Source organism: Zonotrichia leucophrys, chromosome 2 (assembly GCF_028769735.1).
Source record: "Zonotrichia leucophrys gambelii isolate GWCS_2022_RI chromosome 2, RI_Zleu_2.0, whole genome shotgun sequence".
NCBI lineage: Eukaryota > Metazoa > Chordata > Aves > Passeriformes > Passerellidae > Zonotrichia > Zonotrichia leucophrys.
This window is the reverse complement of record NC_088171.1, coordinates 102,178,746-102,200,304: the sequence shown is the minus strand read 5'-3', so window position 1 is coordinate 102,200,304 and position 21,559 is coordinate 102,178,746. Positions and strand designations below refer to the sequence as shown.

At 41.2% G+C, this 21,559-nt stretch overlaps 1 protein-coding gene across 8 annotated transcripts in view; it reads left to right on the top strand.

The window, feature by feature from the left end:
- The window catches only part of MTCL1 (microtubule crosslinking factor 1), a 102,791-nt gene that overhangs the window by 54,846 nt on the left and 26,386 nt on the right, over nt 1-21,559 (top strand). For 2 of the 8 annotated variants that reach the window (XM_064705862.1, XM_064705868.1), the window contains exons 5-10: nt 1,602-1,676; nt 5,421-6,746; nt 7,695-7,850; nt 15,311-15,403; nt 18,211-18,441; nt 20,037-20,225. In XM_064705862.1, the coding sequence (XP_064561932.1) occupies nt 1,602-1,676; nt 5,421-6,746; nt 7,695-7,850; nt 15,311-15,403; nt 18,211-18,441; nt 20,037-20,225 (2,070 nt within the window). The remainder of the gene's footprint in view (nt 1-1,601; nt 1,677-5,420; nt 6,747-7,694; nt 7,851-15,310; nt 15,404-18,210; nt 18,442-20,036; nt 20,226-21,559) is intronic. The other 6 variants (XM_064705867.1, XM_064705870.1, XM_064705863.1 and 3 more) reach the window with 5 other exon arrangements.

The window sequence follows — 21,559 nt, the reverse complement described above, 5'->3', positions numbered from 1 at the left end:
GAGGTACCTCAGAGAGCCCAATTGCCCACTCAGTCTCTCTTTGGACACGGGTTTTATTGGAATCTCGTTGGTCAGTCCTTCTCAGGAAAGCAGTCTGCCTGGTTTCCTCTGCTTTTTGTGCTGACTGTAGGAGTTAAAGCCTTTCCCAGCACAGTTACTGTTTATAGCCAGGGAGATGGGGATAGTATTTCACCTTGCTGGGAAAGGAGCCAGGAGAGACATTGTGCCTTCATTAGGGAAGGGATGCACTTCCCCTGCTGCCGCTCGGCAGGCTCAGCGTACACAGCCGAGACCTAGGGGCTGTCTAGTCCTAAAGTCCATTGATTTGTAATAGAAACCATCATAAATCACTACAATATGTTGAACTTGAGGGGGTAGGGCAGGCAGCTGAGTGGGCATACTGGGGGACTGGCCAGTGGCCCGGGCACTTCAGCCTGCTTTCCCAGGCCACAGCAGACTGGGTTCCTGGCCAAGATGACACAAGCATGGCTTAATCATACCTTAAAATGAGGCTCTTGCCATGGAGAATTATTTAAGTTGTCCGTCAGGTCAGAGTTTGTTTTTCTGCAAGTATGTAAAATACAGAGATGAGATATATGCACATGCCCACACACATGCAAATTACAGATGAAGCTACATGAAGGCACAATTGTGTCCATAGGGGTTTGTGAGCAGCACTGTCCTTCCTTTCCTCATTCCTGGAAATACAGACCTGTGCAAAGAGAATGGATTCTCGTGCTTGCTTCCTCTGCCCAAATCCAGGCATTAAGAGCAGCTACAGTTTGCTTTGGAAAGCCTTAAAAAGATTTCACAAAATTAACAAAATTAACTTCACAAAATGAAATGAGTAACCAAGTGTGAGCTCAGCACCTCTCTCAACAAAGAGAAGTGATCCCAGAAGCCACAGGGGGAGAAAAACTTCTACCCACTACACACACATCATAACTCCTGCAAGCAAAGGGCTTGGGGCTGGAAATGAAAACCTTTGCATCAGCACTCTGCAAGGTGGCCATTCAGTTTTCTTCACCAGCTTGTTAGGGTAAAAAAGACCAAAAAATAACTTTATATGCTAACATAACCCAGCCTATATGTACATGTCCTGGCTTTCTCCCAACTCTAGGATATTTTCAATATTTCCAATATCTCCAAACCCAGGCATCCATTCAGAGGTATTTGCTGGTTGAGATTAAGGCACATCACAGCAAATGCCTGACCTGGTCAAGCAGCTGCCAGGTCCTGGGCATGGCCCAAAAGGGTTGGTACAGACACAGCCCAGGAGGTTCAAAATGCTGCTCTCTGGGGACAGATACCTTAAATACCTAGAATGAACACCCATTATATATTTTGTGACTGAGAGGGCCTTAAACTTAGATTCTGTGCATCGACCTGTGTACAGATACATACAGCATGGGGCAAGACTGGTGTTTTTACTTACTGCAAGCTCGTCATGAAAATTAGCTGGAACTTCACACCCACCACAGGGCACACCAAGTAAATAATGCCCATGGAGTTGATTTTCTTGAAACTGTGTAAAAGCAGAATTTACAGTAGCACTCTCCCACCTCTAGCAGTATTGAAGAAAAAAAGTTTTTATTCAGCAGAATTGCAAAACGGAGCTTCTTGGAAAATACCAGGCACCAGGCAAACCACAAAGAAAAGTGGTTCTCCAGCGCAAGGTAGGAGTGCTGGCACTCAGCCAGATGCTTGGGTGCTGGTTGTACTGCCTTGTCATCAGACCTGCAACCCCAAAATTGCTTACCAGTCTTCTGCCTGGCAGTTCCCTTGCGCTGGTGGTGGTGGTAGAGGAGATGGTGTTGGCCTCTATCTAGCTTTGTGTCTTCTTGCCAGAAAAGAAATATTGTATTGGGGAATTTTTGATCAGCTCTTCATTCTCATCACATCTCTCACACATTATGCATTTACATTGTATAATTAAGTTAATTTATTTCTTATACATTTCATTTCTTTATCTCCACGTTCTACATTTGTCTAAACTAGACAGCAGACTCTGTGGGGAAGGATCTGGGCTTTTTTCTTCTCCTTTTTTTACCCATTAACATCCTTCTGAAGTGCCATGCAGAGCTGCAGTGCAATTGCATGCAAATTATCACCATCGGTAATCATTAACCCCCATTTATCCTTAATGATCTCTCAACGTCCGTGACAGAGCACCCTGACTGTCACATCTTTGCACTGCTGTTCCTTCTTTTCTTTCTTTATGATTTGCCTTCTGTACACATGTTAGGAAAGCAAGCACATACTGGATGTTTAATACAGTTAGGAGGCCATCGCCCATATTTAGCCCCTGGGATTTGAGCCTCTTGTTCCTCCAAAGCCATGGAAAGGCTATTCTCTATCTTTTTTCTTTTTTCCACTCTCCTGTCTTTTCATTTACAATTTAACTAATAATGAGCTATTCTTAGTTTCAGTGATTTGGCCTCTCTTTAGTTTGCCTTATATGTCAAAATTCTGCTTTGCCTGTGTGGGTGTCTCACTCTTTCACTGTTTCTACTTGGTTTCAACTGATCAAGAAATCAGTGATATTTCTGTACACAAAGTTTCAGAGGGACAGATGCATGAAGGTTGGGGTCCTACCCTTCTGGCATGCTTAGATCTGGCTGATAAATCTCTCCTGACCATTCTTTTCCTTTGGAAAAAATGCTGTCAGGGGAATGGGATGTTCCCTGGCAGGGAAGTGAGGAAGATCTAGAGCTTTCTCACCTTTCCAGATGGGATCCATATTTAGCAGGCAAGATTACCATCCATCAGCTCTGTTGTTTTGTATGAGGCTTGTGTTTGTTTAATGAAAAAAATCTTGCTTTATTCAGCTCTTGCGAAAAAACAAAACTTGAAAATATGATCCTTTAAAAAAAATAAATAGCTAAGACAAAACCTGGCAATAAAGTGATGTCATTAAAGGAGTTAAAAGTGATTTTGTCCTGCAATAATAACACACTAACTCCACAGATGCACTGAGTCGTGCAGTGATGCTGAGCAAAAACATTGGGGTCCTGACCCTGAACCCATCGCAGCCTTTCACTTTTCTTCAAAAGCTTCAAAGCTCTGAGTGTGTTGTCCCAAGTGCTGTTATTTGTACTGTCTGGAGGGCAGTGGGTGTCTGGCTGGAGGTGTCCCTGAGCCCAGGGTGGCAGCAGGCCCCTGGTGCTCCAGGCAGAGCGGAGGAATGGGACAGGCAATGCCCCATCAGCCAGGCATCGCTCCAGCCAGGGAGGTGCAAGGCACCAGCTACTGCCACAGACAGCTGGGCTCCTGCAGCCAAAGGCAGACAAGGAGTAGGTAAAGAATGCAGGATTACAAAGACAGAATAAAGAAAATGTCAGACCAGCCATTAACAAAGAAATAAATAAATAACCAGGAGTAATCATCCCGCATGTGGGTTCTGATGTGCAGCACTAGTCTGGCTGTACCTTTCCTTGTGATCTTTGTATTTCTCTAAAAGCAAAACCTTGAGCTCTGGGGATGAACTGATTCATCATGATAGGAAAAACAGAGGTAATGTGTTGCACAGCCCTGGACGAAGTTGATGATTTAATCATACAGTCTTATCCAGCCAGAGCAACCAAAATTCCGTAACTGCAGTAGAGGCTGCGTAGGATTTTTCCAGGTTTTAATTTGATTCTTAATTTGCACTTTTGAGTTTTAAAGAGAAAAGCAATTTATAAATATATGTATGAAAAAGAGAAATGTGTATGCAAGGTGACAATAGAGATGATAGAAAGTCTATCTTCTAAAGGCTCTGCTTCTAATCAATCATAAGTACCTTGCCTGAATTACTTTAAAACTTATATTTATGATGCCAGAGACATGATGACCAAAATTTTAATCAACCCATGAGCTGATTGCAATTGTGTTTGGATTGTGGTTGTCAATTAAAACCACATATTAACAGAAAGTTTGACTAATTTTTACCTCTATCATGTTTTTAACATGCAATTTAACATTTTTTTCTATTTAGCATTTTAAAGTCGCAACCTGCAGCAGGCAGCATCAATCTGGAAGCTAACTGGGTTCAGAAGTATACAACCAATCACTTTTTTGTCTGCTTGGTTATTGGCTGAAATTAAGTCATAATTATATTTGTGTAAATAGAATGTGGCAAAATTAATCTAGGTAATATAGAAGACTAGTGTGCTAGGATCCGTGCTATAGAAATTAAATAATTTCCTCAGCCATAATTAGTGTTGTAAATTTTTTTCATAGCCTGATCTGGGTGAACAATTAAAGTCAGCCATGTTTTCCTCTGAATTTGGTTTCCATTATTAGGAATTAAAACAAAATGGTGCTTGTGAAAGATAACAGTGCTCCGGAGACTGAAATGAAGTTTCCATATATAATTGCACATATGTCCACATGGCCTACCAACAACGATAAAATCTGCTGTCTCAGGAGATCATCTTTCAAAGCCTGCCTTCCATTATACTGCTAATGCTGATAAATGTGTCTCTTTTGAGGCCAAGTGCCTGTATCTCCATGACAATTCATGAAAGTGATTCATGCAAAGAAATTGTTCATTGGCTTAGAATTTACTTAACCTTGTCTCTTATTTCAGCACAATACACACTGGAGTTTTCATTTGAGATGAGATGCAGTACCCGACAGGCACAAAAAACCCCAAACAGCCATTCAATACCCTGGTACTTCCTGAAAAATGCAGGTTTTCACATGGGATGGATTTGGGTGTAAACACGATTTAATGAATTTTTCTTCCCTTTTTCACATGTTTTCACCCATCTCCCTTGTGAGCAGTTGTTCATCCCAGAAACAGAGATCACAATCTGCTCTGTCCTAATAATAACAGCAGTAGACACAACAGTGTTCTTCCTATTTGGAAAGCAAGTTAGGAACTTCGTCTGTTTCACAGCATTATGAGATCACAGTAACTAAAATCTTCACTTTTCAAAGCAACCATACAGTTTAGCACACCTTTGTTGTGCTTTCTAGCTGAAGGAGCACAAAATTTGAGATTATGAGGAGCAAATTCATCTGAGCAGTCTTTGTTTCATGGTGCTTAAGGGGAACAAGTGTTTCATTAAAGGTAAATGGAACAAAAAGTGCCAGCAAATCATGGAACCTTTTCATTTGAGTCATTATTTTCCACAAAATTTGCTCAGCATTTGAGAAAAAACATTGTGTTGGCACTCTTGCATCACTGAACACTTGCACAGGCACACTTTTTTTTTCCCTCTTTAACTCTGGTCAAGCTGCTTTGCCAATTTAACCAAGACCAAGCCATGAAATGTGTCAACTGTGTGGTTTGTGCAGCTGTGTCTGTGAATTGTTTGCATACCTAACAGATACAGCTCAGAGGGTGGAGAGGTGGAGATTTTGGAAAATAAGCTGCTGGTTGTTCTTCTATTGTAATATAATCTTGGTTTTGGGGGGGTGATTATTCTTGGCAGGAGGACAGTGCTGATTTGAAGTGCCAGCTCCAGTTTGCCAAAGAGGAGGCAGCGCTGATGCGTAAGAAGATGGCCAAACTGGGCAGGGAGAAGGACGAACTGGAGCAGGAGCTCCAGAAGTACAAGTCCATCTATGGAGATGTGGACAGTCCCCTGCCTACTGGGGAAGCAGGGGGCCCACCCAGCACCAGGGAGGCTGAGCTGAAGCTTCGTTTGAAGCTGGTGGAGGAGGAAGCCAACATACTGGGCAGAAAAATAGTGGAACTGGAGGTGGAGAACAGGGGGATTAAAGCTGAGATGGAGGATATGAGGTGCCAATACGAAAAAGAGTGTCTCAGCAGGGACCACATTTCAAGCATTCCTACCTCGCCCTACGGAGACTCTGTGGAGTCAGCCACAGAGCTACGCAGGCACCTGCAGTTTGTGGAAGAGGAAGCAGAGCTGCTGAGGAGGTCAATCTCTGAAATTGAGGATCACAACAAGCAGCTAACGAATGAACTGAACAAATTCAAGTTCGAGCCAGGCCAAGAGCCAGGCTGGTTGGATGATGCAGCATCCAAGGGTGGTGGGACCTTGCAAGAGGAGCTGAAGTCGGCCAGGTCACAAATCAATGAGCTGAGCGGGAAAGTGATGAAGCTCCAGTATGAGAACAGGGTCCTGATGTCCAACGTCCAGCGTTACGATCTGGCCTCTCACCTGGGCCTGCGCACTTCCAGCCCCAGGGACAGCGACGCCGACAGCGATGCTGGGAAAAAAGAGAGTGACAGCGAAGATGGTCGTCCGCCACAGCCAAAGAGAGAGGGGCCCATTGGGGGCGAGAGTGACTCTGAAGAAGTGTATGAGAAGACGTCGGGTTTCGGGAGTGGGAAGCCATCAGAAGTCAGCGACCTGTGCTCCACCGAGCTCATGAGAGTGAAAGAGGACACCGAGTCATTAATTAACATCAAACGTGAGGCCGAGCGACTTGAGAGGACTGTGGAGCGCCTTATCACCGATACGGACAGCTTGATTTATGATGCAAAGGTGCACGTAACCAGCAGCCCATCCACAGAACAGGATTTCAGAAGTGGTGAGGAAAGGGGAGAAGATAAGCATGAACCAGAGCTTCTGGACACTGTCAACTCCAGGATGAAAGCTTTCCGGAAGGAGCTTCAGACCTTCCTGGAAAAGGTTGATCACATTGGAGAGGGCCTTAAGGAGCAGATGGAGGACCTCTCCCCTCTTCCCCATCTCACAGAGTCTTCCAGTTTCCTATCCACAATGACCTCCATGTCCCGAGACTCCCCCATTGGTAACCTGGGGAAGGAATTAATCACTGACTTCCAGGTAGGTCAGCCTCTTACTTGCCTTCATTCTCTTTATTGTTTCTCTTTCTTTCTGGCAATTGCTACCCTAGAGCTAATTTTCCTCACAGCTGCTTTGTTATGATTTCAGACCCGCAGTGTATTAAGTGTGTAATGTTAAACAAACACTTTATAGTTTTTTTTCTTTTATTTATTTGCACAACTCCTTTGATTCAGAGGCGGTTCCTCGTGGCAAAAAGGCTAATCCATTGGTGTTAAAGAGATCTGTCTTGTTTTTGTCTGTAACATCAGTGTTTCCCCATGAAAAAAAGGAGATTAATTAAAAAAAAAAAATCTGGTAAATGTAAATTAGAAGCCTTGCTAAGAAATGTGAGGAGGTCTTTATTATGCTCTCTTGTAAAAGGGTCAGGCATGTTCTCAAAAGCCTTGCCAAAAGAACCCAACCAAATGCAGTTTTCTAAGTGATGTGTTTTGAAAAGCCTGCTTACAGCTCACTCCCCTAAGCGAGCAGCGAGTGAGAAGCTCTGTAGCCAGCGAAGGACTGCCTTGCCTAAAGCGTTGCCCATGGGCGCATGTCTAAACTGCCACAACTGCCACACTGGATATGGCTTTTCTGCACCGCACAAGTAAGGAAGGAAGAGCCTTGTGTCCCATATCCTTCATGACTTGTATGCTTGCTGTTGGTTTGACTCATGCATCCTCATTGCATGCGCCTCATAACCAGTGTTTGCATTCTTTTTTCCTCTCTTTCTCTTTTTTGCTTTTCAGATGTTTCAGCCCATCATTTTGCTCATCCTCATTTTGGTTTTGTTCTCTTCACTTTCTTATGCCACTGTATTTAAGTTGTTTTTTCTGTTCACGCTTTTCTTTGTCTTGTAGTTTTTCAGTCGTCTACCTTACCCATTTTTGTTTTCTTTATTCCCTCCTGTCCTTTTGTTTTTTTGTTATAAACCGCCCATGCATCTAACAGTCCAAACTGAGGGATCAGATGGAGTGGCAGCTCAAACAAGATCGTGGAGAGGAGCAAGAGATTCGCCACCAGCGAGCCACCACCGACCCACACCGCAGAGCTGATGGAGACATTAAACTCTACAGGCCAGGAGACAAGGGCTGTTTCAGTCTAGAGGTCAGCAAAGCAGCCCAAATTACTGCCTCCTGCTGCCTTAGCCAGGAGATGAGTAACAGAAGCCAGGGGTTGGGGGAGTAAATTAGACCAAACACGGCACCCCTGTTGTGAAATTTGTAATTTATCTCATTTGCCCTGCACAGTTTCAGAGAAGCAAATTTGTCCCAACTTTCAAGCCATCACCCTGCTCCAAGTAGCTTTGCCAAGGAAGAAAGTAGAGCTCAGGGACCCTTTGCAACTGAGCAGAGAAATGAAAGATCCCCAGAAGAGGTTGCAATCCCTGATATTTGATCATGCTTCTAGGTTTTACCTTGTTGGATATTTTAAATCTGGAAAGTCTACAGATAGAGAATGCTTTGCATTTTGTCTGTCAGTAGATGCTGCTGTGCATGGTGATTCTCAATACCATGCAGGAATACAGCACCATGCATCTTCCAAAAAAAAGCTTATTTAAAACATAGGTCTCCATTGTTTGGGTTGTTGAGTACTTTTCCATTTGTCAAAAGCATCAATCAGTTTTTATTTTAATCTTCATTCATGCAGAGGCCATATCTGCCTCAGTAAACATCTCCTTAGCTGCTTTCTCATGAGCACAGATTGTCTGGACAATGCCACTGGTCATGAAGAAAACAACTCCGAATCTGTCTCCATAAAGGTGGGCTTGGAGCAGGGAGACACTTTTCTGCTGGCTGCTGGGAAGCCAGTTCTCGAAACTGTGATGGTTAGAGTAGCTTCTAGTGAGGGATGAGTTCTAACATGCTTTTAATTCTAAAGTCACATGAAGAAGAGTCAATAGATCTGAAACCCTAACTCAGTCTGGAGAAAGGGAACTGCTGGCTAGGACAGCTGAGTTAGTGAGTGAGCAATTTCAAGGCATAGAAGGCAGGGGTAGGAAGACAAAAACTTCAGGGCAGCTGGTAGCCAAGCAGCATGATGATGCGAATATGAAAGGGAAAGTGGCCTTCATCTTAACACAGGTAATTCTTTGCTGGTTTTGTTTGGTTTGGTTTAAAATATCCTGAGAGCACAGATCTTTGGTAGGATTAGAACAGTAAATTTGTTCAGCAGCATCTCTTCCAATTTTCACCTGCAACAGTGATAATAGACCACAGGAAGGATATCTGATAAATATAGAACACTGTAAGCCTCTCACTGAAGGGTAAAGTAATTCTTCTTCAGCTGTGAAAGGGGCCAATGAGGTAGAGAAATCTTGTTGTTCAGCATGGATCCCTTTGCAATCAGAAATTGATATTGCTCAACAGTTATGGTAGATAGGGTTGGAAAATTACTTCAGCAATATTTCAATATTACAATATTTCTGTTTAAATGCTGTCATATTTATTGGTTGCCCCTTCTCTTAGATCAGTGTTGTTATTATATTAAGGCCTGTATATGTATGCCCTCTGTTAGGATTAGGGATTTGGCTAATTTTGGCACAATACCTTTTTTTTCCCTCTCCCAGGATGGGATGAGGTATAAAATATGTATAGTAAACTGTACTTGAACAGAGAAGGGACATTTTTCACACCATAGCCTGGCAAGGTGCCAACCAGTAATTATAATTAAAGGTAGAGAATAACCAGTTTAGGACGAGATGTGCTCAAAATATGACCTAGGCTGGAGCTCAAATAGTCTAACTTGAGAAAATGTGGAACACTAAAGTGTTTTTACAGCCATGATCACTTAAGCAAAAAGAATATTACACTGCTTTATGCTAAAACTTTTCAGTGGGAAGGCAGCCCACTGAAATCTTGAAATCTTAAAATCTGTAGTAGTCAAGTGAAGGAGAAGATTTCTCAAAATAATTTTGGAAGGTATAATTTTATTATTTCATTATTCAATTTAATTTTATTATTCACTTTAAATATTTTATTTTAAATTGTTTTTTTTAAAATTTCACACACTGCACTATCAAAAACTGTATTTTTTTGTTCCAGATGAATGAGCAGGAAAGAATACTGTTCAAATATCAAAGGTGTCTTTGTATTACCACAGAATTTTCAAATAGAGACTCAAATGCCCACAGTGGGTATGGCTATACATGAGTCTTTATCTGCTTCGACTTAAGAAGTGAAAATATATGCACTGGCCTTTCATTTCACTGAGGAAAATGCTTTCTTTTTATTCAAGCAAGCTCATTTGTCTAAATTTATTTTTTCCATGCTGAATTTTAAATTAAAATTTTTTCAAGCAATGCCACACAGCTTCCATTTAGCGATTCCTTCTAGTTTTAAAAATGAGCACCATGGGAGCTTAATTGTTTTATTAAATACAATAAATGCAGACAGACATGTGCTTGAAACTACCCTGTGGCCTAACTGTAAACATGTGCGTTGTTTGGGCTTTGCACTTGAGTTGTTAGTGCAACAGGATTATTAGAATGTATTTGCATGTTAAAGAGGTCGGTTAGAGTCCCAGTCCAAGGGAAATTATATCTTGAAATTGCCTTAAGAGCAGGGCTTTGTTTTCTTGCTGAAACAAGCCTTTCAGCTGCTGTTGTGAGAGGCTGGAGCCCATTGGGGTGGATTTTCAATCCATTATTCATGATTTTAGCAGAGCTCTGTTGTGGTGGGATGGGGAAATCGTTCTTTACTATCCAAGGAAAAAGCAGGTGAACTAGTAAGAATTGCCCTGACTACAACAGGAAAACTAAAACAGGTAACATGGAGCAAACATCTTATGGCAACAAATGGAAACCAATGAGAAAAATGGTAAATAATTTTTCACCTGGTGATTTCTGCCAATGGAATGTCTGTAAAGGAAAGGCAGTTTTCTCAAGCAATTGCTTCCTGTTTATTCAGAAGCAGGAAGACATTCAGAAGAAGAAAAATTTTGCTCTTTTAAATGACCAGATATGGCTTGGTATATTTGGTATCTGATGCTCTAAATTGGAGCTATATCTCCTATTTCTCTTCCTTCAGAGGATCTCAGTCCTGCCTTTTCCTGAACAATTGTATATCAAAGGCAAAAGCACTTTGCATTTCAAATTTTGATTGTTTTCATACATGGCTTTTGAAGACTTACACATTTAGTTCTGTGTAGAAAAATGCCATAAAATCTCTGACACTCATAGATTATGGAAAAAGAACCACTGAAGGGAATTCATTTAAAAGGAGAGAATTGTCACCAGAGATATAAAATAAAAGCAGATAGGCTGGAGAAGGTGAGAGCATGTCTTAAACAACATGTTTCCCACAAGGTCTAGTAATAAAATAGGAATAGCATATAAGCCACTTTTAATATGTTTATCCATTCTCCTTATTTCTCATGCCAATAAGGAATGTATAAGTCTAAGTTAATTACTGGGTTAAGTGTGGGCCAACCAGATACAGTGATGTGCAAGGTAGGTAAGTCAATTTACCACCTGCTTTGAATTAAAACTTCTGTATAGATCCATTTTGGACGTATGAGGAGAATCTTGATCTATATTTTGACAGTTCTATTTTTTAATGGTGCTGTTTCTGTACAATTTTCATAACTCCATGTGAGTGTTTTTCAGCTGGATGGTTTTTGCAGCAGCTCCCAGCCATGTGCTGAAAATTTACACTTGCATTTCTCTGGTTAAAGGTTTTGTTTTTGCAGAAAGGAAACAGTGAACGGTTTACACATTGTGACTTTTTTTCTTCTGGTAAAACAAACCAACAACCAGAACCAAGGACCACATAGAAAGTTGCATGTCTTATATCCACTATTCCTCCCATGCAAAGCTGTGGGAAGAAGAAAGATAAACTGATGCTGTGATTATTCCTTCCCACCAAGATTAGGGGATGCAAGAATAATTTACTTTGATGTATTGTATTCTTTCTTACTATGTAAGATTCTGTAGAGGTTGACAGTGTAAAGGCTTAAAAGACCCTTTATGATGTAAATCTGGATATTTGAGTCCTAACCGAACTTGGTGAGACTTTGTGTACTATCCATACAATGAGATGGATTTTTAAAGACTTGAAGTGTTCTGTGTTTTCCCAAACTCAGAGGCTTTTCATATAAGAACAGACAAACAACCACACAGCTGCCTATTCTACACTAGAAAATGAAATATATGTCGTCTATTTCTAAGGGGTGAGAAGAATAGTGCATCTTCAGAAGCAGCCTCTGCCAATTCAGTTAGATGTGAATTGCATGTAAAAGGTATTACAAAAGGCACTGGAAATTTCTTTCTGATGAATGCAATAGCCAGCTCTCAATCTGTGAAAAAGTAGCAATTTCTAAACTGTGTGTTCAAACGTAAGGTCCAAATATCAAAGCATTATAATGTAGCTTTAGAGGAGCAGCATAAAATATTCATCTTCTAACTTGCTTCAAATTACGCACAAATGCTGGAGAGCATCATTCTACCCTGCCTCCTCAGGCCTTATTTTGTTTGATCATTTCTGGGGGGGAAAAAAAAAGCTTAAGAGAAAGATTCCATGAAATTTCATGTTCACGGTTGTTGCATATAAATTGATTAAGTTTGCAGGCGAATTGAGGTTGCAATTAGCTATGGTAAAATGGAGAAAGCAGACAAATAAAAGCCAGCCATACCTTGTCTTGGATGGCAATCTTGTAAAAACAAGTCATGGCAGATATGTGGGACTGTGTGAGCTGCAAAGTAACCTGAAAAGCTGTCAACACTCTGAGAGGGGGGAAAGGGGTCTGTGCAGTGGGGGAGAAGTGGTGAAGTCTCCAGGATGACTTTTCTCTGTGCATCCTCTTGAGGTAAAGGCATCAGCATGGATTAGCTTGTTCTGGAGTGATAACAGGTGAGATAAAAGGACTGGGCAGAAGGAGGATTTGACAGTGCCTGTCTGAGGGGACAGGAGTGGTGGTGTGTCTGGTAATGCAATAACTGGGATACATGGGGAGCTGTGAGTTGGTGTTGGGCTATGGATGAAGTGCAGCTGTTCCGTGGTGCTGTGGTAGAGTAGCACTGGCTCGTAGTTCCCGTGGTACTGTGTTTGTATGTCTTGTTTTGGTGAGTGTGTGTCTGTTCTGTGGTGTCAGCACACCGTGCAGTGGCCGTCGTGTTCGGGGTGTCTCCTGTTCCTCGTGTAGCACACTCCTTCATGAGAGCAAAGGATGCAAAGAATGGAATATAACAGGTTATCAACTGTTGTGTCCATTTTCTGGTAATGTTCCTTTTCAAAACAAAACGAAACCACAGTTGTGCCACAGACTACAGCCTGCTGGTTGTATGATAAGGGACTGATTTCCACATATCAGAGCAGTATCAGGTACCTGAACTGCATACACAAATATTCCATGATACATTTATAAGTATTATTCATTCATGATCCTAATAGATTGTTTTAGCAGCAATCTATTAGGCACTTAAACAGCCTTACTGCCCATGATTTCAGCAGTGAAGCTATCCCAATGCCTCTGGTAGAAATTATTATATAAATTATTATAGACTGTGAAGAGTTCTCAGGTTGCATCGGAAGGCAAAAGGTGTGCAGCTCTTCATTCATGCACTAGCTGCTTTCCAACTTAAATTTACTTTAGGACTTACAAAAATATGTTGTCCTTAAAGAGACAAAGCAGTCATGATGGGATTTTGCCTTAGCATGCATTTAATACTGCATCTGCCTTCATGATATATTTAACTTCTTATCAGTAATTCCAACAGTTCCCACATAATCCCAGCACTGAAGTTTTCCTGAAATTTGGCTTTTCATGGGCTACATCTTTGTAAAAAAATTGCATGGGTTGATAATTTCAAATTCATAAAGGGAAGGAACGAATTTATTTTTTTAATTATACATGAATGAACTGATACATTGGTTTTTGTTTGGCATATTCCTAAGGAAGCCTGATCAGAATAAAATAATGCAGAAATTCCTGATGAAAGTAATTTTTCCTTTATTGCATGAGAAAATTAAATAAAGAATTTCCAAATGATTGTGCAAAACTGACAAATCCCATCACAAGCAGTTCTTTTCAAATCCAGATTTTGACCTTATGCACTACAAAATGTCTGCAGATACATTACAGAGACAGATGAAACTGATAAGGCAGATAATGTTCTCTTAGTCACTTTATGTGTACCTTTCAGAGGGATGGAAGTGTCCTTTCCTCAGGTACAAAACAGACATGCACAAGTCAATAAATGACTCAAGTAAAGAAGGAACTGATAGGACCCAGAAAGTGTGTGTAGGTCCACTTTGGTTTCCAGCAGAGTGTGGCCCTGCAAGTAGTTTTTGGGATACTTCCATTTGCCTTATCTCATTTTTTCCTAGCAGAGGGGTGAGGAGTGTCTGTTCCAGGGAGAACTGCATTTTGAATAACCAAAATGTTCCAACAAGGGCCGTGTGGCCTGAACAGCAGCAGCTGCTGGCTTTGCTCTGGGAGGTGGGAGGAGTGGCGAGGAGATGGATGCAGGGGCTGGGGAAATGGCAACACAGCCCAAGAGAGCAGTCCCACGACCTTTGCTGTGTCCTTGCAGCTGCTGAGGCTGGAGCTGAGAACTTGGGATTGCAATTTGAAGCCTGAAGCAACCCTGTCATGAAGTACATTTTTGCTCTGGGAAGTGGGAGTTTGGTGCTGTAGTGCTTTCTGTGGTCACACACGTGAAGAGGATGGCATCTAGCTGAGCATCACTTTTGTACAGATAAATCAGCTTTGGCACCAATGTGAGAGACACAAAGTGAAGGGCACAGAAATTTCTGATCAGAAAAATAAGTGCCACAAGATTAATTACTGTAGTATAAATAATGAGATCTGACTCTGCCTTCTTGGGTCTTTATTTTTGAGTTAAGTAACTTTCAGGAGTAAAGCTGGTGGGATGCCAAACTTACTGAGAGCATACAATTGAAGATATTAAGATTAAAACAGTATTGGACCTGAAAGGAGGGACACTTAATTATTTTGGTCAGATCTCAGGCTCACACAGCTTATCAGTGTGACATTTTTGTTGTAAATATTTTGAGTAGAAATCACAGAGTGAATTTGACTTGTGCAAAGAACTGGCTTGTATCTGAAGAAAGGGATCTTATGTATACTTGGTTTAACAAATGCTATCCCATTTACTGCCCTATCAAAACTGTTGCAAATGAATAAATAGTTAGGTACAACATTCATGCATTAGATTCATCTTGTGCAAAGGTGTTAAAATGTCACAGCTTTGATTATGATGAAGAAATGCTCCACCAAATACATAATCCTGCAAACAGGAGTTTAAGCTATCAAGTCCAAATCCAGAGCAGAGGCCTGAAGAGAATATCCAATATGTAACATCAGCATTCCAGCTTTAGTTTCCAGAAGAAGCCACACAGGAAATTCCCACACAGATTTAGGACATTGTTATTTATTTGCACACTGTGCTTTGGTTTTAACTATTGATAATCTTGAGTTGTGCAGATGTGTGTCCCATGGCTCTTTTCTTTTTCATTTTTTTTTACACCCCCGACACACATTATCTGCTAAACCTTTCCCTTTGTCCTGCTGATCAGCTCAGGGATTCCCATGTTTTACCTGTACAGAATGTATCGATACAGGAGCTTCAGGCTCAGCTTGAGCAGGAGACAAGACTTCACCGAGAGGAGCAAGAAAAGTTTTCAGAAAGGATCATCCAGGTAAATACCAAACCCACCTGCCGGGAGAGACGCATGGCCGTGATGTGTGACGTGAGCCTTGTTTGTCAGGACTGTGGGAGCTTGTGTCCTGATGGCTGTGCCTGTGTGACCTCCTCTGAGTAAATGAAGAATCTGGAATCTGGGAAAATCTAAACTCAAGCCCATTTTGCCACTGTGAATCTGGCTTCTCTGCTTGGTGGAGAGAATTTTTGTCCTCCCCTCTGCAGGGGAAATCATGGTAGAGACGTGAAATACTGCATGGAGAGTTCTGTCACCCTTCCTCTCTCTGTGAGCTGGGCAAGCATGTGCTGGATCCCTGGGAGCTCAGTTTGGCTCCGTACCTTATCCTGACTCCTCCTGGCTGAAAGAAAATCCAGCACTTTTCTGAAGTCAGAGGAGTTGCTATGCGCACATAGCTGAGAAACAAATCAGGGCATTCATTCTTGTATTTCTCAGTACTCAGTGCTTCCAACTTCTTATTAATAGCTGGTGAATAAATCATATTTTTTTACATGAGCTCTCCCTGCTCTTTTGAAGGCTGGAACAGATTAGTCAATCATTTTCTGATCTCTAGTTCCTAGGGCAAAAAAAATCAGCTGCTAATTTCTGCAGGCTGTTTGGCTCTTAACTCAAGTTTTCTTCTTAAATTTACTTCATGGACTAAATTCAGCATAATTGTTGCATACTGTAAAGAATTTTTTCCTTGTGCCAGCTAATCTCTTTATGCCCAAGTGGTATCTCTCTGTTTTTTCATAACTAGCTTTAATTTCCAGTTGATCTCCACAGGAACTTTCCACTGGAGCTTTTGAAGGCAACCAGTCAACTGATTTCCTTCCTAGTTGCCTCAGCTGTGAAAGCTTTTTGGAAGCTATGCCTGTCTCCTAAAGTTCTTTTCTTTTGCAATTGCTATCCATTGAAAAAGAATAGCACTCTATGAATCTACCTCCACTAGGGTCTTCTGCAAGAATTCATGACCACAGGGGTTTGAAATACAACAGCTTGTCAAAATGATGAAAAATGCACCAAAATAAAACAGCATCTTCTGGATTCTTCATTTTTTTTCCAGATTATGCCTGTTCTGTTGGTAATGTTCCTTTTTTATCACTTTCCAGGATTTCTGGTGGAAATTACTCAGATTTTTGCTGTATTTAACCATAATTTTATTTGGTGAAAGAATGGTCATAAACATCAAATCTACATCTTTCTTTCTGTTTAAAAAAAAAAAAAATTAAAATCAGCTCTTCTTTTACTTTTTCATTTTTAGGAACGTTTAATGACATTAAATTGATGTGTGCTAGCAGTGTATAATCTCCATGAGTGTTATTAGGAGTTGTATGTATGTTTTTTTGGGCTATCATGGCTAATTTTGTTCCAGACTACTTTTAAGCTTCATTTTAAACACATTTAAGCTAGCTATTACTGTAAATAATTTCAATTTAATCGGGAACTTTTTAAGGCATAGTAGCATAGACACTAAAAATTTGCATTATGCTGGAGCACATCATTCAGAAGGCAGGCAAGTCCTTGGGAAACTATCTCATATGGACTGGTAGCCTATTTCAGAAGCATCTCAATGTTGCCGTGAAAATCAAACATATATGTCTCAGCAGTATTTATTGCTAGGGAGTCCTAGTCCCTAAAATATTCTTTATTCTTATGTGAGCATTGTTTGTTGCAGGGCGTGTTCCAGTGGTTTGGATTGTTGTTGTCATAAGCGTACTGTGGCTTTCATAGATTTTATCTATGGAGCTGGTTGGGAAAAGGAGAGGCTGTTGCTCTGCAGAATGGAAAATAGAAACTGGCACCTGTAAACAGTGACTCTGTACTCATTTTCCATCTGCATTTTCTTCATCTATGAAGAAGCCACAGCTTGGTTGAAGTGAAACACTTTCTCATCTATGCACAATATGAGATATTGTGCAACTAACTTGTACAAGTTCTGTTGGGTGCAGGTCATGCCATGGTTTGATTTTTAATATATTGAGGGAAGGTCACATTTAAAGAATGATGTTTCAGGTGGCCTTGCATTGAAACAGGTGTAGTTATACATGTCCTCTAAAAAATGAGCTTTTCTCGGTGATTTTAGTACTAAGGCTGAGACATGTCAAATGCTGGGTTGCAGTCTGTTCCTGTGTCTTCAGTTCCTGCTTGTGTCCCAGAAAAGTCATGCCAGAATGAGAGACTGTTTACTGTGGTATCATTCAGATGCCTTCAAGTATGAACTGCAAGAAGTGAGGGACCAGTAGTGGTATCTGGGGTACTGGAGGTGTTTTCTTCAGAAGTGTTGCCCTTCCAGAGGCAGAGGAAGATGTAGCAACTGTGGACAGATTGAACCTGTGCCTGTGGGGGGAAGTTGCAAGGCAAATATTCTGGGTTTTCTGAAGGGCAGCTGTGGTCCCACCTTGTACAAATGGCTGCAAATGCATTTAATAGGTGTGATACGTGCAGCAGCGTGGGCTGGTGCCTCTGCTGGGAACCTACCGCAGAGATACAATCAAGAGAGGGAGGAAAATGTGAGTGGTGTAAAATGTTTAACCAGTTTCAGAACTCCTGTGCATCTTTGAAGTAAATATCCACTTCCACAGCAGGTTACTTTCATATGGTTATCTAAGAAAAGCTTATAATCTGCTATCCTCTAATTTCCTCAGCAGTCATAACTGCTGAAGAACTTATTGAGCCAAACTCAATAGCTGCTCACTACTGGTGAAAATTAGAGATTTCAGTTTGTCTCACCCAGTGAAGAACAACTCCTGGAGACTGCCCCAGGACACCACTCTGTTGACATGTTGCCTGTTATTCCATTAAAGCTGGAGGAGGAGCATCTGCAGACCCTGCGGAGAAAAGACTTGGAAGTGCAGAGCTTGACTTTGCAGAACAAACTGGAGGAGAAGACCTGGAGTCAGGAGAAAAATCTGCTGCAGCAGGAACTCAGGCATTTCAAGCAGGACACCTTTCTCCTGTATGTCAAACTGAAGTGGCTGCTGAAACACTGGCGGCAAGGCAAGCGAATGGAGGAGGAAGGGGAGGACACATTAGAGGTAACTGTCTCACCTTAATAGCCCAGTTGAGAACTGGGATGTCCCTTCTTTAAGTGTAGACTTGAAATATGATGTGGCACCAGCAGCTTTCAAATTGCACATATGTTGTAAGGGGATTCAAATTAAACATGAAAGCTGGTGTTGGCTTGTGCTGAGCTATACTCTGCATGATATGTTACAGATCACCCATCTTTAAAGCAAAACCCTTAACTAGTACAAACAGCTGGTCCTAAAATACTCTCACAGAGTAAATGAAAAATTAATTAGGTCTCAAAGATATGACTCCTGAGAAATTTTTTGAAAGAATAAAAGCACATTAGCAAGGTGAGGGAGTCAAATATGTTTAGATGGATTGAGTGCTGTTGTTTTTCTCATCCTGTGCACAGTGTGTTCTTTACAAAGCCTTCAGCAATACAGATGGAGGGAAGCTCTGTTTCTGTGTTGGCAGGAGAATTATACAGCTTCATGTGGGAACTTACAGTGAATCATCCTTATTTGTTCCCCTTCTCCACACACACGTCTGTCGCCGTCAGCAGCAGTACATCGGTCGTCATCATGGTGCTTTTCTAAGTAGAGGCTAAATCAAGATCAGGAATTTCAGAAGTACATAACAACCTGGAATCCCCCAGCTGACACATCTCAGCAGGGGTGTGGTTGCCAGCCAACACGCACTGTGAAGGAAGTGTTGAGTTGCACACTCAGGATTGCCATTTGCTTCTTAGCTAAAGGAAAAAAAATAAAATGTTTTCCAATTCTGACATTTTTCACTAAATTCTTGAGAAAAATAGATTTGTTTTGCAGGTTCATGCAATTCTGAAGCCATTTGGTAAGCAACAAAGTAATTTTTCTCAATATTTTTGGTCCTTTTATATGTAGTGTTTTTCAAGGTTTGCTGCATTTGGCAGTACAAGTAACCTTTCAGGTCTGGTTTGAGTGTGCCTAAGCTGAATACTCCAATGTTTTGTATTCTTAGATAAATGGTTGATGAACATCTTTAGATTCATCTGCTGTGGTAATATGAATCAGAAACAAGAGATGAGTATCTATTTAAAAATAATTTGCTTCTACTTTACTTCAGCTGTGTTAATTTGCTTCTGTGTAAATTAGCTCATCTTCTAATACCTAAAAGCTTTCATTTATTGACTGTTTGGATTTTTTGACTGGTTAATTTATTACCAGCCCAGCTTTAGTCATTATTGGAGTTGTGTTTTGCTCACACTTTACAGAAAAGAAAGTGATGGATTTGGATACTTCCTTATCTCCATTACTTCATCACAAAATGCACCAGTGTCTTGTATAGTTCTTGATTAGTGTGTGATGGATTATATCCATCATGTGGCATTAGACCCATCCCAGCTGCATCAACCCCTGGTGTTGCAGGCCTGCATAGTGGTGTGTTCACATACTCAGTAGGTGATGTATCACCCAAAGATCAGTGCTGTGCCCTGAGTTGAGGTCAATACATACCACCATAGAGATGCAGTCCCTTCCCTGAGTCCTTCAGGAGATTTCTGGTCCCAGAGGTAAAAGGGAAAATCGCGTTCCTGCGTTCCCGCATTCCTGTGTTCTTGCATTCCTGTGTTCTTGCATTCTAGATCGAGCGCCCTGAGCCCCTCCCAGACTTCAGCATTCAGCCTGAGCAGAAGGCAAATGATGCAGAGCGAGAGGAGGAGGAGGAGGATGTTGTGTTTGCACTGGCAGATTTCTCCCAGCATCCCACCACGGAGAGCGCTGATCATGGACCACAGCTGCAGACCGCAGAGTTACTGCAGCAGCAGAAGCAGGTACTACACCATTTGTATATCTTGCCCTGGGAATGGAAACCGTGGGTTTTTCAAGAGAGTTCTGTGCTGCTGTATTAAATCACCTAGAATCATACTTGTGTAAATACTTCTAGCTACACAGCAATTACAGTAGATTTCGTCCATTATGTTTATATTTAAATTTAATCACGAGCCACGTGATTACTGTTCTTCTGTTGACAGATGCTATCAGTGAAAAATCCTATTTCCTCTTGTGGCTGCTTGCCCAGAAACATCTATCAGTATGTGATGGTTTGCAGAATTTACAGGCTCCTCTTGTCTGAGCACATCTATTGTACTCCACTGTCAAGCTTTTAGCAAGAACATGTGATTTTGTTTCCTTTAAATAATTTAAGAAACTAGCACATGTATTTAATGTTTCCCTTAGAGATGATGGGAAAACAGTGTAAGAGTTCCTTCCTGTCACTGGGCTTGTTTTTAAAAGCCTGAAATCAAATCATATTAACTTTTCCCTGGCATCTCCTGTACCATGACTGTGTGTCAGAGCACTGCCATATATCCTAGCTTTTTCCTTTGTACATTTAATATACTAACTATCCTAATCTATTTGTACTAACTATCCTAATCTATTTGTAACAATACAAATAGAAAAAGAAGACAGATTTATTATATTTTTTAAATGAAAACCATTGATATGAGACCATCCTATTACATGGATTTATTTGCAATCATAAATAGAATGGAGCAAGAATTCTGTGTGAAAAACAACTTCAGGGAGAAAAAATCTTCAGTCTTCTGATGTCCCTTCTTCATCCAAGCCTTTGACTTGGGAGCCTGCTCCACAGTGACAGCTCTGAAGCAAATATGTGCTCCCTATGATCACAATACTCAGCTGGAGCCACTGCAGGCCTGGGGATTGTGTCTCTTTGCCTCTGAGCTCTTCACCTTGAATTGCCCAGGCCCTCATGACTATGGACAACTTGTTTTCTAACTGCCTATGTGTACAGCAGGCAACAGAAAGTCTCTATCCTATAAAAAGGATGTTCTCTAACTATTCTTTTCTGTGAAGAGTGCTACCAAGTTAGTATTCATTTGATTGGTTTGGCATTTTCTACCTTGCTGGTCACCCAGACCCACCACTGTCTTCCTCTCAGCAAGCTCTTTGCTGGTCAAAGGCTGTAGAAGGCCACGCAAGAGATGCTCAGGAACACATCATCTGATTGCATTCCATCTGCTGGACTGCTTTATTCTGGAATTAGTAAAATAAATATATGCCAAAATGCTGTTTCTTTACAAACTCCATCATGTACTAACTTTCCATATAGAACTCTTAAAATAACCAATAACATTCAAAT